The sequence below is a fragment of the Nerophis lumbriciformis genome, linkage group LG18, assembly GCF_033978685.3.
Source record: "Nerophis lumbriciformis linkage group LG18, RoL_Nlum_v2.1, whole genome shotgun sequence".
Classification (NCBI taxonomy): domain Eukaryota; kingdom Metazoa; phylum Chordata; class Actinopteri; order Syngnathiformes; family Syngnathidae; genus Nerophis; species Nerophis lumbriciformis.
Window position 1 is genome coordinate 30,452,352 of NC_084565.2, and position 16,321 is coordinate 30,468,672.

At 38.9% G+C, this 16,321-nt stretch overlaps 1 protein-coding gene across 1 annotated transcript in view; it reads right to left on the reverse strand.

The window, feature by feature from the left end:
- Positions 1–517: 517 nt before the first annotated feature.
- Positions 518–16,321, reverse strand: part of atf6 (activating transcription factor 6) — a 74,078-nt gene continuing 58,274 nt past the window's right edge. Inside the window, exon 16 of the mRNA XM_061978023.1 lies at positions 518–1,817. Within this exon, the coding sequence (XP_061834007.1) occupies positions 1,621–1,817 (197 nt within the window). The 3' untranslated portion in view covers positions 518–1,620. The remainder of the gene's footprint in view (positions 1,818–16,321) is intronic.

A 16,321-nucleotide genomic window follows, 5' to 3' on the forward strand; every position in this document is an offset into this window, starting at 1 on the left:
ATCTTTAAATGTCTTTTTTGTATATTTTCTAGGACATTTAGCTATTGCTTTTGACCTTATCCCCCAACACAAATTCCCCCAATTTCCTTCTTTCCAACATTTTCTTTGTTTTGTATTCTCTTACCAACTTCCCAATTTCACATCTTTGCCAGGTCATTTTACCAACTTTTTCTAAACACCTTTATCAACTTGTACTCTTTACTTGGCTTTTCTTTCTATTTTTTACCAAGTCCTACACATTATTTATTTCAGGTTTGGACTTTATTGTTTCCTAGATTCTATCTGGCCATGACAAATGTGATTTTCATATATTTTATTGGACAGTTACCCAAATGCTCTATACAATTTCCTTATTTCCCATCTTATCTTGGCTGTTTTCCACTCTCCTACCAACAGCATGACTTAGTTTTTAAACTATTTCATTGACTTTGACATTTAAAAAAAAAAATATTCTCAAGACTAGTTTGTCAAACTCACAATCTCCTAATTTCACATCTCCAAGAAAACTGCACGCTCATAAAATCCAGTGTTTATTTTAAACGAAAAGCACAATTGACTTGCAGTGGAAACATCTAGTTTGCGGAAAGTAGATGTTTACAATCACAGTACAGAGGGTAGGCAACCTGTGGCCCATGGGCGGAAAATGGTACACGACAGCATTTTATCTGGCCTGCTGTGCAATTTGTATAAACAAGGGGAGCGGTTAATAATATAAAATAAAAAAAATCATACATTTATAAAACTGAAAAAGGTGGCCTAACCCTGACTTTGAGCATAAGTGACTGCATGAAAATAAACCATTTATTTTTTAATATTAAATAAAAAATTCAAGAAGGGGCATTTGTGCTGCAGTGCAGACTACTATAACATTTTCATAAGTCCCGTTACATATTTTCTAACAAATACAAAAAGTGCAATTTAGCCTTTTTTTTTCTCTTTAGCCGTTTCTTTTGGTAATACACACAAACTTGATTAAAATCCCCCAAATAAAATATCTATATTAATGTTTATGAATAGAAACAAATATGTACAGAACCTGAATCTGTTTGAGAACACTCCCAAATGTCCATCCATCCATTTTTTCTACCGCTTGTCCCTTTCGGGGTGGCGGGCGGGGTCGCTGGAGCCTATCCCAAGTGTATAAAAACAAAAACAAAACAACATTGATCAACATCAGAGAAAAACATAGTGGTCATGCGCTCTCAGCTTTTCTATTTAGCATTATTTTATAAATAAACACATATGTCTTCTAAATAATGCAACAATAGATAGGAACAGTTTACGTTTTGTTTGGATTTTTTGTACACATCGAAGTATAGTTTTTTTTTTTAAGTCTAGTTGATCCAGAAACGAGGAACAAAAAGATCTGAAGAGAGCTGCGATGGTGAAAAGGCATGTGTGTGTGTGTGTGTGTGTGTGAGACGGGGTGACTCAGGGTTCAGTGCTCAGCCCCCTGCTGTTGAGCAATTATCCTACGTGGGACGTCTGGGCTTATGTGCAGCCACACAACGAGCCGGCTCGCACCACCTCTGGAATTCAGGCCCGATAAAAAAAGGAGGTGTCCGCTTAATTTCCACTCAGAAAGAAAGGGGAAATATCTTCTTTGCTCCACGGAGAATCCTAAGCAGAGCCCATGAGCACGCCGACGGGAGGGGCGGTCTGGGCGTCGGTCGGCGAGCGCTGGTAAAACGTCTGTGTGCGGTTGACGCGCAGCATCGGCGGGATGCTGTCCGAGCGGATGTGGAGGATCCGGGTGTCCGTCACTTCGCAATCGATCTGCATCATCACCTCGAACTCCTTGTCTCCAATGATGCTGTCTGCAGGGGGAAGATAATAACAATGGTCCATGTCAGGTGCTTGTGATGGAAGTACTGTGTGGTTATCACACACAACTATACATGAATAACTTTGTACAAAAACCGGTGCAAGAACCGAATAATAATACGTAGCTGCTAGTGTTGTCCCAATACCAATATTTTGGTACCGGTACCAAAATTATTTCGATACTGATACTTTTCTAAATAAAGGGGACCACAAAAAATGTCATTATTGGCTTTATTTTAACTAAAAATATTAGGGTACATGAAACATATGTTTCTTATTGCAATTTTGTCCTTAAATAAAATAGTGAACATACAAGACAACTTGTCTTTTAGTAGTAAGTAAGCAAACAAAGGCTTCTAATTTAGCTGCTGACATATGCAGTAACATATTGTGTCATTTTCCATTCTATTATTTTGTCAATATGAGGGACAAGCTGTAAAAATGGATTATTAATCCACTTGTTTATTTACTGTTAATATCTGCTTACTTTCTCTTTTAACATGTTCTATCTACACTTCTGTTAAAACGTAATAAGCACTTATTCTTCTGTTGTTTGGATACTTTACATTAGTTTTGGATGATACCACAAATTTGGGTATCAATCCGATACCAAGTAGTTACAGGATCATACATTGGTCATATTCAAAGTCCTCATGTGTCCAGGGACGTATTTCCTGAGTTTATAAACAAAATGAAAACAAAAAAAGATGTTGTGATGCCAAAAAATATCGACATATTCATAGTAGTATCGACTAGATACGCTCAAGTACTTGGTATCATTACAGTGGATGTCAGGTGTAGATCCACCAATGGCGTTTGTTTACATTTTGATGCCGGTGAGCTACGGTGTGTAGTGAAGCATGTTTAGCTATTCCTCGTCCTGCAGGGATGATACTTGTAAGAAACTTACTTTATTTGTCGCCATGGAGGCGAGGATTAGTGATTTAGAAGTAGCTAAACTGCGGATGGCCATGTCTTAAAGCACCTCTTCCTGAGGGCGTTTCAGTTATATAACTTCACCTTTATTGTTAGTTTTTAAGTCAAAATGCGTCCATTCTCCCTTTTCTGTCTACACACTGTGTCTGCTTGTAAGTACTCCGTGATTGTGTGCCGCCGAACATGCTCGTCTGCTCGTAAAACAGAAATGACACGACGTGACGATGACGGAGGCGCGGGAGGGGTGGAGGACCGGTACTTTTCAGAGGCAGTATAGTACCGAATATGATTCATTAGTATTGCGGTACTATACTAATACCGGTGTACCGTACAACACTAGTAGCCGCACACTTTTTTTTGGTCAACTTTCTGTCCTTCTTTAAGTGTTAGGCATACTCTCCTGATGGCAATGCGTCAAAGAAAAGAAAAGCCATAAGGATCGATATGGAAGTATTATTTTTTGCAAACGTGTATCTTAGTCTGTGTGTGTGTGTGTAATCCAATTCATGTGTGTGTGTACTAATATTCAAGTTCAAGTTTAATCACAATACCATAGAACAATTACAATAGTAGACCATGCAAAACCCAACAGTAGTCTACCCCACATGAGGCATTAGACATAGGTGGTTAATAGGGAAGTTTTCAGTTTCTTTCTGAAGTTGGAGAATGAATACAGCAACTTGAGGCTCTCATTAAGCCAGTTCCAAATCTTTGGTCCCCTGCATACAACACTTCGAGCGGTACAAGCCAGTAGACGATGTTTACCTGATATCAGATCTAAGTTACGAGTGTTGTGGGCATGCTGGGGATAATGGATAGGAACCAAGCTACAGAGGCTAAGATTCAGCCTGTGGATGACTTGATAGGTTAGACAAGCACTGCGATAAATATTGAACTCTGTCAGTCTTAAGAGATGACAATTATGGAATAGATGTCGAGTGGGGGCACTAAACTTGGACCATGACAGGGCCTGTATGATTTTCTTTTGCATGGATTCTAATTTGTGAAGGTAGGTAGGGACATTACAGTAGTTTAGATGTGGTTCAAAGAGAGTTTTATATAGAGTAAGTAGAGCATAAAGTGTCAATCTGCGTGTGTGTAGTTAAGTCAGGGGTGTCAAACGTACAGCCCAAGGGTCGGATCAGGCCCGCAAACAGGTTTTATCCGGCTCGCGGGATGAGTTTGCTAAGTATAAAAATTAACCTGAAATGTTTAAATGAAAGAAACTGCTGTTTCTAAATGTGTCCACTAAATGTCACAATAGCAATTATTTGTATCTTTGTAGATGATGCTACATATGTACAAAATAAACCACGTGATGTTAGTACATCAGTCGAGGAAAATGATCAAACTACATAAATAACATCCTGTAATTTGATTTTGATATAATTTTTTTTATCTTGATAGATTGATAATGAACACCAATGAGTTGATTGATGAACATTATCACATCATTTATTCAGAAAGTAGAAATAATGACAAATACGGGTAGAATACTATTAACCGCAACATGGTAAATGGTAAATGGGTTGTACTTGTGTAGCGCTTTTCTACCTTTTTAAGGAACTCAAAGCTCTTTGACACTATTTTCCACATTCACACACTGAACATGTAAGTGTAAAAAAAACAAATCATAAAAACATTATGATTTGTACATTTTCAGATTGTGCTTCTTCTATTTTTAAACAAAGAAAACAATCTGAAATTGTCTTTATTTTCAAGTTATCGTGCTGTGATTTTACCAGTCCGGCCCACTTGGGAGTAGATTTTTTTCCATGTGGCCCCCGATTTAAAATGTTTGACACCCCTGAGTTCGATCCACGTGTGTGTTTTAAGTTGTCTGTCCGTAATATGATTTGTTTGTCTAAATTTCGATCAGTGCCTGTGTGTAAGGAAACATGTGTGTATACGTACAGTACAGGCCAAAAGTTTAGACACTCCTTCTCATTTCAATGCGTTTTCTTTATTTTCATGACTATTTACATTGTAGATTGTTACTGAAGGCATCAAAACTACGACACCTGTGAAGTGAAAACCATTTCAGGTGACTACCTCTTGAAGCTCATCAAGAGAATGTCAGAAAAAGGGTGGCTATTTTGAAGAAACTAGAATATAAAACATGTTTTCAGTTATTTCACCTTTTTTTGTTAAGTACATAACTCCACATGTGTTCATTCATAGTTTTGATGCCTTCAGTGACAATCTACAATGTAAATAGTCATGAAAATAAAGAAAAACCCACTGAATGAGAAGGTGTGTCCAAACTTTTGGCCATACATGTCCAGGGCCTTGAAATTGTACTAAATTCTGTGACTTTTCCAGATTTTCCATGATCGTACGAACCCTGACCGCCGGTTACCACTTTCCAAGCATGGCACGCATTGTATAGATACGTGCAAAAGTAAAAGTGAGGGTTGTTGGGAAGCAGCTGGAGATGATTCACGACGAATTTCTCCCCTCACAGAAAGACAAAAGCATGTCCCGACATGCAGATATTTTGAGTAAGAGGGTGGGGGTAGAGGAGCGATCAGGGTCTCTAGTGGGTTTAGGAGAGCAGATCTATTTGGGAGGGACACCGTGACTTACCTGAGACATCTTAAAACCCGAGACAAACGTGCTTTTGTAACATTGGAGACAAACATCCCTTAAAGTGGACACGGCTTGTAAAAACCTTTGCAAAAAGGACAATCTATTAAAAAAGGTTTATATTAGCGCTCTAATGTAAACCGCGAGTAATCTCATTATTGTACAAGTAGTACTCAAGTATTGTGTCACTGCTGAGAAACAAGGCGCTTAAACAGTCGCTTTTCAAGTTGCGGCTTTTCACATCATTAGGAAAAATATCTTCCTTCATAGACAATATACCGCCTTTGACCCACGCCCAGATAGATGAGTCCACACAGTGTCTACACCCACAACTTTACAGAGGGCGTCTATGTAAACCGAAAAAAAAATATTAAAAAAATCAGGCTTTGCTACACATCTTAAAATGCAGCCTGGAGCTCTGCTAAATGTATGTTAGTCAGCTACAGATGTGGGCGCTGAAAGTTTGATAATTTCGTTTTTTTAGTCATTTGAGCTGTGTAATTCAGCATTGAAAAAAAATGTTTTTTTTAACTTTAGAAAGTTACATGGTTGAAAACGATAATGAAGCCAAAAAACATAAAAAAATGGGAAGTCCTCAAAGGCTTATTTTGAAAGTGTAATTATGTTTATAGATTATATGCTATCTGTTGTTGTGTTCCCTAATTTGAGTGACCTGGACATAATCTGGACAGTACATAAATGCTTTTTCTGAAAATGCAAATTTGTTTATACATTATATGCAATCTGTTGTGTTCCCTAATTATTATTTTTTTATTTTATTTTTTTTCATTGTACATGAATGAAGGTGTGTGTTGCTGAGCCCGACTTGGACATTATCTGGACTGGACCTGGTTTTAAAAAACCCTTTAAACAAATCTAATTTCATTTACAACCTGATCTGGTGAAGATGGGGTCCTTTTTTTTTTTTTTTAATAAAATAAAATAAATAAATAAATATTTTCTTGGATAAAAAAGAAAGTAAAACAATATTTTGTGTTTTTTTTTGTTGATTTAATAAATAAAAATAAAAAAATAAATAAATAATAAAATAAAAATATTTTTTTTTAAAAAATAAATAAATATATATATATATATATATATATACACATATTAAAAGGTTTTGCTACACATCTTGAAATACATCTTTGGGTTCTGCTGACTTTGATCATTTTTCTTTAGCAAATAGGCTAACCGACAATGATGACGCTGTTAAAAATGTGGGTGTAATATTAGCACTGGAGCTAGTATGGCTAACGTTCGTGCCGTCTTGTCCAACTTGTTCACGTTATGTTGTTGTACAGAATATACCGTATTTTCCGGACTATCGAACGCACCAGTATATAAGTCGCACCCACTAAATTTTAAAATAGTCCCCCCCCCCCCCATATACTAGCAGCATCGGACTGTAAGCTGCATATATATACATTGTGAAATGAGTTATTTACACAAAGGTTTTGTAAATGTGCCTGTAAAGCGGCAGTAAAACGGCTGATCAAACAAAACAGAAGTCATCGTCCTGGACCCGTTCGCTGCGGAAGAAAGCTCTTCCATCAGCTAAACAGACTCAGCAAGTCCAGCGTGACATTTTAGGGAATTTACAGAGGAATTTGTGAAACTAAAACAATACAAAAAGACTGCTTATTGTGGAGAATGCATATATGTTTAAGAGTTCTTTCTCTATTCATAGTCATGTTAAATCAGCTAGTGTTTTTCCATTTGTACTCTTTCTATTTTTTTTAGGAATATGTCCGCAAGTAAACTGTGTGTGTTACTTTGAAGGCTTGCAATGTAGGGGTTGGAGTACTCCCTTATATCTTATCTGTGTTCCTTTCTGGAGAGGGTGGGGGCTGTTTGCGTATTCAAGAAGTTGTCTCTTCCTGTTTGAATGTTAGACCATCCCGAGATGACGGTATGACTGTGTTGATGTGGGCTGGTCTCCTGAAGCTTCAGTAAAACATGATAATATTCCTATTCTGTCTTGATGGTCCTTCTTACTCTGCATATATGTCATCTGAAAGAACTTGGGATTGACCAGTGACTTTAATTACCTGAGGTAGACTGGTCAGACGCAACACTATGTAAGTTAATAAAACTAACACTTTTCAACGTGTTAGCATATATCTAATGCGAACCACGCTAGCTTGATTACATTACGAGCGCATGTACATATATGCATGTAAACACTACTAACAAACATATGGTGGTTTAGTAAGCATGAATTGTTTTAGTTGTATTGTAAAACTTACAAATGTTGCTGTGATAAATGAAGAAACAATAGAATTAGAAACGCTATTGACGACTAATAGACGGAACAGCACTTATACTTTCGGTTGAAGACACAAAACAGAAGGAAATACTGTAGTCTTTCAAATTGTAGTGAGCAAACTCATCCAAAAGATGGCACCATAGCACTAACAAAAAACACACATTTTCAGTCTCGGTGTCACTATATGTAAGTTTGTAGTATACAAAACATAATAGCAGTTAGCGAAGAAAAACTCATAGATTAGCTGCACCTTTGTATAAGCCGCAGGATTCAAAACGTGGGAAAAAAGTAGCGGCTTATAGTACGGAAAATACGGTAATAAGGCATCTATTATATCAGACAAATGCAGAGTTAGAGTGTATGTATAAAAAGTGGATAAAGTGCACAGTAGCGATTCTTGGAGCGGGAGTTTGGTGGATTTGCATATTACAGTCCTGGTCAAAAGTTTACATACACTTGTAAAGAACATAATGTCATGGTTGTTTTGAGTTTCCAATAATTTCTACAACTCTTATGTTTTGTGATAAGAGTGATTGGAGCACATACTTGTTGGTCACAAAAACCATTCATGAAGTTTGGTTCTTTTATTAATATATTTGTGACATCACATGGACAAAGATAAGACCTTCTGGAGGAAAGTTCTATGGTCAGATGAAACAAAAATCGAGCTGTTTGGCCACAATACCCAGCAATATGTTTGGAGGAGAAAAGGTGAGGCTTTTAATCCAAGGAACACCATTCCTACTGTCAAGCATGGTAGTGGTAGTATTATGCTCTGGGCCTGTTTTGCTGCCAATGGAACTGGTGCTTCACAGAGAGTAAAAGAGACAATGAAAAAGGAGGATTACCTCCAAATTCTTCAGGACAACCTAAAATTATCAGCCCGCAGGTTGGGTCTTGGGCGCAATTGGGTGTTCCAACAGGGCAATGACCCCAAACACACGTCAAAAGTGGTAAAGGAATGGCTAAATCAGGCTAGAATGAAGGTTTTAGAATGGCCTTCCCAAAGTCCTGACTTAAATGTGTGCACAATGCTGAAGAAACAAGTCCATGTCAGAAAACCAACACATTTAGCTGAACTGCACCAATTTTGTGAAGAGGAGTGGTCAAAAATTCAACCAGAAGCTTGTGGATGGCTACCAAAAGTGCCTTATTGCAGTGAAACTTGCCAAGGGACATGTAACCAAATATTAACATTGCTGTATGTATACTTGGATTTGGGGGTTAAATCACCAAAAATGATTACCGGGCGCAGCCACCGCTGCTGCTCACTGCTCCCCTCACCTCCCAGGGGGTGATCAAAGGTGATGGGTCAAATGCAGAGAATAATTTCGCCACACCTAGTGTGTGTGTGACAATCATGGGTACTTTAACTTAACTTAACTTAACTTTTGACCCAGCGGATTTGGTTACATTTTTAGTAGACCCATAATAAATTCATAAAAGAACCAAACTACATGAATGTTTTTTGTGACCAACAAGTATGTGCTCCAATCACTCTATCACAAAAAAATAAGAGTTGTAGAAAGTATTGGAAACTCAAGACAGCCATGACATAATGTTCTTTACAAGTGCATGTAAACTTTTGACCACAACTGTACGTAAATATTGGTGGAAGTCTGCCAACATTTTTAGTGGCTCGCGAGTGGATTAAAATTCCTAAAACGGCAGTCAGAATCAACAACGTGAACTTGAAGTGTCAGCGTTATCCTCTAATTTTGTGAAAAGAGCCATGAAATAGTGGAACCTGGAATGCATTCAATTGAGGTCTGCTGGGTGTTGCACTGCAGGTGCCAAGAAGGAAGTTCAGCACTAGATGAGGTCATGCTCAAGATGGACAACTGATGACATGAACACCCTTCAGAACCTAACGGCCGCAGAGGGAGCTCGCAAATTGTCCGTCCCTCCACCGTGATCCTCCTTTAAGTAAGAATCCGTGGAGATCCTGCAAAGCTGAGGAGTTTTAATGTGTTGCACAGGTGGTTGGAAAACTACAACAGCTTTTAAACAGCTTGGAGAAAGACTCCTCCGGCTTCAGGGCTGGGTCATCGAGGACTCCTTCCCGAATACAGCGCTCTTGTGAAGATTTTAAAGCTGTTGACCCTGTCAAGAAGTTATTTTTCATCAGCCTTAAAGGGCTCGTATTCTATTTTCCAACAACTTTAAATAAGTCTCAGAGGTCTCACAGTAGCGTATTGGCCTGAATCTGGCCTTGATACTGAAATATAAACAGTTTAAAAGTGCTACTGGGAACACACTCTTTTGTGTGTCTGCACTGCAGCTTTAATGCTAATGAGATGGTTTTTTTTTAACAGAAATATTGTTACTCTGCATTTGTCCAACAAATAGATGCCATTTATCCCGTACAGGAATGGACAGGAGGACAAAAACGTTAGCAACATTACCATTGCTATGTGAGCTAAAGTGCTAACATTACATATGGCACTGTTAGCGTTAACGCACTTTTTGTGTCTTTTTACGTATTAAAATCAGAAGTCTGCTGATTTTTTTTTTACCAACCCTGCCTTCTCCGCGTTTTTATTGGTCGTCTTCAAAGTAATGAACTTTCCAGGTACAATTTCTTAAATTTTGATTCGCCGAAAGTTTTATCAACGACAAATACTGCCTCAGTTTGCACTCGGACAACTTTACCGCGAGGGTATGTCAAATAAAAGACGTCATGGTAAACACTTAAGTGAGTGTAAAGTCAACCTTCTTAACTTCATCCTGTGCCATGTCTCCAGTAAATGAGAAACCATGGAAACTTCACTTTTATCTCCCGCTGGATCGACATCGTTCATGCTAACCAGCACCCGACCAGACTCCTCCACCCCAAAAACATACTTTGCAGGTCAACAAACGGGGGAAAATATGTGCCTTTTCGAAGTGTTAATGTTAAACCAGTGCCTCCAAGGAAATGCCCCCCTCTACCTCAAAGAACTGCTCACCCTCAAATCCTACACACGACACCTCCGCTCCATACAGGCTAACCTCCTCCAACTCCGAGGACAAAGCTCCGAACCATGGGAGACCGGGCTTTCTGCTTCGCCGCTCCCAGTCTGTGGAACGCTCTCCCTGACCACCTGAGGGCACCGCACTCTGTGGATGCTTTTAAAAAAGGCTTAAAAACCCTTCTTTTAAAAAAAAGAGAAGCCATTTTTAAAGATATATGCGCATTCTCAACGCACTCTAGCAAACTTGCTAGCAGGCTAACGGCTAACGCCCCTTCACAGTGCAAATCCGCTTCTAAGGGCCTGATCTACTAAGGTCCTTCGCTGTTGCCATTTCTAATATAAAATAGTGTAAAGTTCTTATTTATATCTGTCAGTAAACTCGCCATGAAAGCGCTAAAACATACCGGTCTAGTGAGTTTACATTATTCACCCAAGGAACTTTAGTTATTAGAGAGTTCCGGTCTGACGGATTTTCACGGGACGCATTTCCTGTGTTGTTGTTTCCGAATGAGGAGATGCTGCTCCGTTATTGATTGAAGTAAAGTCTGAATGTCATTAAAACAGTTAGCTCCAGCTTTTGACACTTCTTCCACTCCCGTCCTTGCACGCTACACCGCTAAAACAAAGATGACGGGGAGAAGACGCTGCTGAAGGTGAGCCACGTAAATAAGACCGCCCACAAAACGGCGCATCCGGAAACAACTGTCAGAAAGCGGCTTGAAGATGATCTGTAAAACATCATCTATGCAACATTTTGACCAAAGAACCACCATTACAAGTTATGTAGACCACAAGGAAATGTTTTCCATTTAGAAAAAAATTATAATAATATGACTCCTTTAATCCGGTGCGCCCTATCGTCCGGAAAATACGGTAGTAAATTTTTCGGCACAATCGAGTGAATTGTCATGAAGGAGTTTGTTGAAGTACGACCCTTGAAAGTGTCTAAAATTGTCTTCCTCTTATTAATTGTTGGCATGGGTTTTTTTTATATAGATGTTTTCCAATTTATATTCTTGTTCTCATTACATCTTTCATTATTTTTAAATATTGCAGCTTAATGTTGCTTCTGTGAGCAGACAGACAGCTTGTTATCTGACTAAATAAAAACAGAGTTACTTAGCAAGTATTCCTCATTAATCCGGGTGCTGAGACGCACTTTACTAACACGGGATGCACGGTTTACATTAGAGCAGTAGGAAAATCTGAATGGGAACCCATCAGTTACGCGGTGCTCTAGCTTGAACCCGCTGTGACTGCTGCACAACACATGTCCTTAAGAGTAACTGAAGTGCGTCTCCCACGGTTCATCCACCTGTGAATGATGTCATCGCCCAAACATTCCTCTCTCCTCCAAACATGTCACTTCCACTTGATTGAGCTACTTTCAAACTCTCTGCCTCATTAAATAAACACACACAAAAACCCCTCAGTCCTTATAAGGCAGGGATATTTAACTACATTTATTTTTTTGGTCCAGAAAGCTAAGGACTGGACTTCTCTCTTCACTTTTAGCTTATTTTGTACATTTTTAAGAAACCACACACTGTACAGTAGATATTTGATTTTGGCTTATTTATTTTGTCAGAGTTACAGAAGTGCTCTGCTGTTTTAAGGACCTTCTGCAAAAATCTAGACCAAGATCAACTCTATTGCAGCACTCTAGTGTTTTTACAAAACCAGTGAAGTTGGTACGTTGTGTAAATGGTAAATAAACACAAAATACAATGATTTGCAAATCCTTTTCAACTTATATTCATTTGAATAGACTGCAAAGACAAGATATTTATTGTTGGAACTGAGAATTTTTTTTTTTTTTTGCAAATAATCATTAACTTAGAATTTAATGGCAGCAACACATTGCAAAATTTGGCAGAGGGGCATTTTTACCACTGTGTTACATGGCCTTTCCTTTTAACAACACTCAGTAAACTATTGGGAACTCAGGAGACCATTTTTTGAAGCTTTTCAGGTGGAATTCTTTCCCATTTTTGCTTGATGTACAGCTTAAGTTGTTCAACAGTCCGGGGTCTCCGTTGTGGTATTTTAGGCTTCATAATGCGCCACACATTTTCAAATGGGAGACAGGTCTAGACTACAGGCAGGCCAGATTAGTATAGGGATGTCCCGATCCGGGTTTTTGCACTTCCAATCCGATACCGATATTGTATTTGCACTTCCGATCCGATACCGATACTGACCGATACTGGCCTATTCGAGCATGTATTAAAGTTTAAAGTTATTTAGCCTACTTAGTTGTCAGAATCATGTTGAAAAGGGTTTTAGTGCTCTTGATAACAACTAGTCAGCTGAATTAGGGGAGTTTGAATAATACACAATGGTTGGTAACAAGAAACTGACCTGTTTATTCAAGGATAAACACAAAATAGACAAAATTATACATGACAAACAGAAATGGCATCATTGAAACTAGGGCTGGGCGATATGGCCTTTTTTTAATATTGCGATATTTTAAGGCCATATTGCGATACACGATATATATCTCAATATTTTGCCTTAGCCTTGAATGAACACTTGATGCATATAATCACAGCAGTATGATGATTCTATGTGTCTACATTAAAACATTCTTCTTCATACTGCATTAATATATGCTACTTTTAAACTTTCATGCAGAGAAGGAAATCACAACTAAAAAAAAAAAAATCACAATTTTTTTCATACGGTGTTGATGTGGAAATGTTTGCCTCGGCATTTTGATGGTGTGGGCGTGTGGCACCGAATGGAGATAAGCGTCTCGACAGACGTTACAATATTTGAACAATGATGACGAAAACTGTTTTCTCTGTCGTGTCAGTCTGTCGAAAATTGTTATGCGCTTATTTTTTTATTTGATTTTGTGCGTGGCATATAATTGCTATGCGCAGAGGATGCTTGAGCAGTGCGCAATTGCACAGGCGCGCACCTTAGAGGGAAGGTTGCTCGCACGGCTGCGCTAGCATCACAGCTAACGTTAGCCATGCTGCTACCTCTCTGCTCGGGGAGGGCGTATACGTATGTGACGTATGACGTGACAGTATGTGACGTGTGTAAGAAGGTGCGCTTGTCTGTTTGTGAGAGGGAGACACAGGAAAGAGTGAGAAGAGCCTGTCGTGTAATGCCAGCAGCTAAAAGGAACTGCATGAGAATCCACAGACCTGTGGATGTGTTGAAGGTGTGCTGGAAAATGCGGAACGGAAGTTAGGGAGCAGCAGAAAAGTGGAATGTATTATTTAAATCGGTGCGTTGGAAAACACGGACCGGAGTTTTTTTTTTAAACTGGATCTGGATCGGCATTTTCCCATGCCTTGCCGATACGCATTTTTTGGCAAATATCGGCGGCCGATCCGATCCAAATATCGGATCGGGACATCCCTAGTCTAGTACCCACACTCTTTTACTGTGAAGCTACGCTGTTGTAACACATGCAGAATGTGTTATGAATCTTGCGGAAATAAGCAGGGGCGTCCATGATAATGTTGCTTGGATGGCAACATATGATGCTCCAAAACCTGAATGTACCTTTCAGCATTAATGGTGCCTTCACACATGTGTAAGTTACCCATGCCTTGGGCACTAATACACCCCCATACCATCACAGATGCTGGCTTTTGAACTTTGCGCCTATAACAGTCCGGATGTTTTTTTTCCTCTTTGGTCCAGAGGACACGATGCCCACTGTTTCCAAAAACAATTTGAAATGTGGACTTGTCAGACCACAGAACACTTTTCCACTTTGCATTAGTCAAGCAACACCATATTGACATAAATCACATTATAAAAAATACATTTGTGACTGCCAAAAAGGAGAGGACTTAAAGAAGTGCCTTGAGGAATGCCTCAGTTATGTAAATCTCATGTTTGGACCTGAGTGTTGTATGTTTGCTAGCAAGGTTGAATGCCAATGCTAGGATCTGCTAATGTGTTTACAGTGGTCCAAGTTCCTCTATACAGGGGGGGTCTTTCCAGGGCTGGATTTTGCCCCCAGGCCACAAGTTGAATAGTCCTGTTATAAGGTGACACTGCTCAGTCTGATACAATTCTAGGGAGTGGCTAGAAGATCAAGTATCTTTACTAGAAATCAGTTTGCATCAGAGATGCAAACTTGTTCAGTTATTAGGCAAAAGATCACATTAACAACGGTTGTCCACCACCAGATGAAAGCCATTTAGTGACTAGACGTGAAAGGCATTCCTCCAGAAAGAGCTGGAAAGAATTATCCTCCACCGTGGAATAATAATCACGCTCCAATGAGAGGACAGCGTCGCTCTCCATTTGCATTAAATCTCGTGAAATCTAAATGGAGACAAGGAGGCGGGGCTGTACCACAGTCGCAGTCACCCTTTATGGTTGCTTGCTCTGTGGCATCTGGAACAAGAGGCTGCTGAGCTTGCATCTGTGCGCTAACTTAAACCTGGTGTGAACATCCTCGCCATTGAGAGGCGAACATCCGTCTCGGTTCTCTCAGAGCTGACGACGTCCTGGACTGAATGCATGACAAAATGTGCAAATCGAATTGCCCTCGTTGCTCATCCTGAATGGCACCTTTGTTTGGGCCTTTCGTTTCAACCATGAGCTCAAAAGGAGGTCTAGGATTTCACTGTTTACTGCTGTTTCAATGGACCATGTGGCCGACACAGACCTTAACATTCCCCCACCGAGAACAATGTTTACCTTCATCAATCTTGATCAAAACACATCCTTTCCTAACAAAAAGTAGAGAAAAACTAATTTCCCAGTGGGTATGTCTTCATTGCATTGAGGAGCATGTTATATAATCAATTTCTTTCGTTGCTGTCAATACACTATTGGTATTAGGAGGAAAGCAATGACATGTGTGATAGATTAACAGCCAACAACTGCTAACAATATAAAACACAGCGTCTAAGTTTGTGTGGTATTTCCAAAGAAAAGCCTACTTTCCCTTCAAAGAACTCTCTACTGACACGATTTGGAAATGATGATCTTGGAACTTGATGAACTCACAGAAACCAAACATTGGAATGATTCATAAGAATGACAGCCAAATGGTGACATAAATGAAGCCGACGCACCATTGGGGTGTACCTCGTCTTGCAAAAATGAAAAATCGTTATCCAACAGAGATGTGGCACGGATCTTCCATGCTATCTCAGAAAAGCTGAGTGATCTCGCAACTTACCGCTAACACCCATCACTTCAAAACAGTCCCATTCGGACATGCAGGAGAACGAAGTGTTTTTGTACTAGGAATGGACAATATGGCCTTAACACTTTAACGCGCTATAAATTGCAGCCTCCCGCAATAACAATATACATCACAATAAATTATCGGATATGTAAATAATAATAGAACTATTTCAAAATGGGTTACAAAGATGAATGTGGTAACATATTGCATCATTTCCAGTTGTATTACTTTCTTAAAACTATTATTAATCTACTTTGGTGATTTACTGTTAATATCTGGTTACTTTCTGTTGTAACATGGTTCTATCTACACTTCTGTTAAAAAGTGATAAGCACGTATTTTTCTTTATTTGGATATGTAACATCAGTTTTGGGCGATACTACAAATTTGGGTATTGATCTAATATTAAGTAGTTACAAAAACAGTACTAATGGTCATGCCAATGCTGATATTTAAAATGTACATTGTTAACAATTGATTATCTTTTTTTGACCACAATTATAATCCGACAAAATTACAGGATGGCAAATTTTTTCTATATTATTCTAATTATTTTTAATATATGTATTTAATGAGTTTTAAACA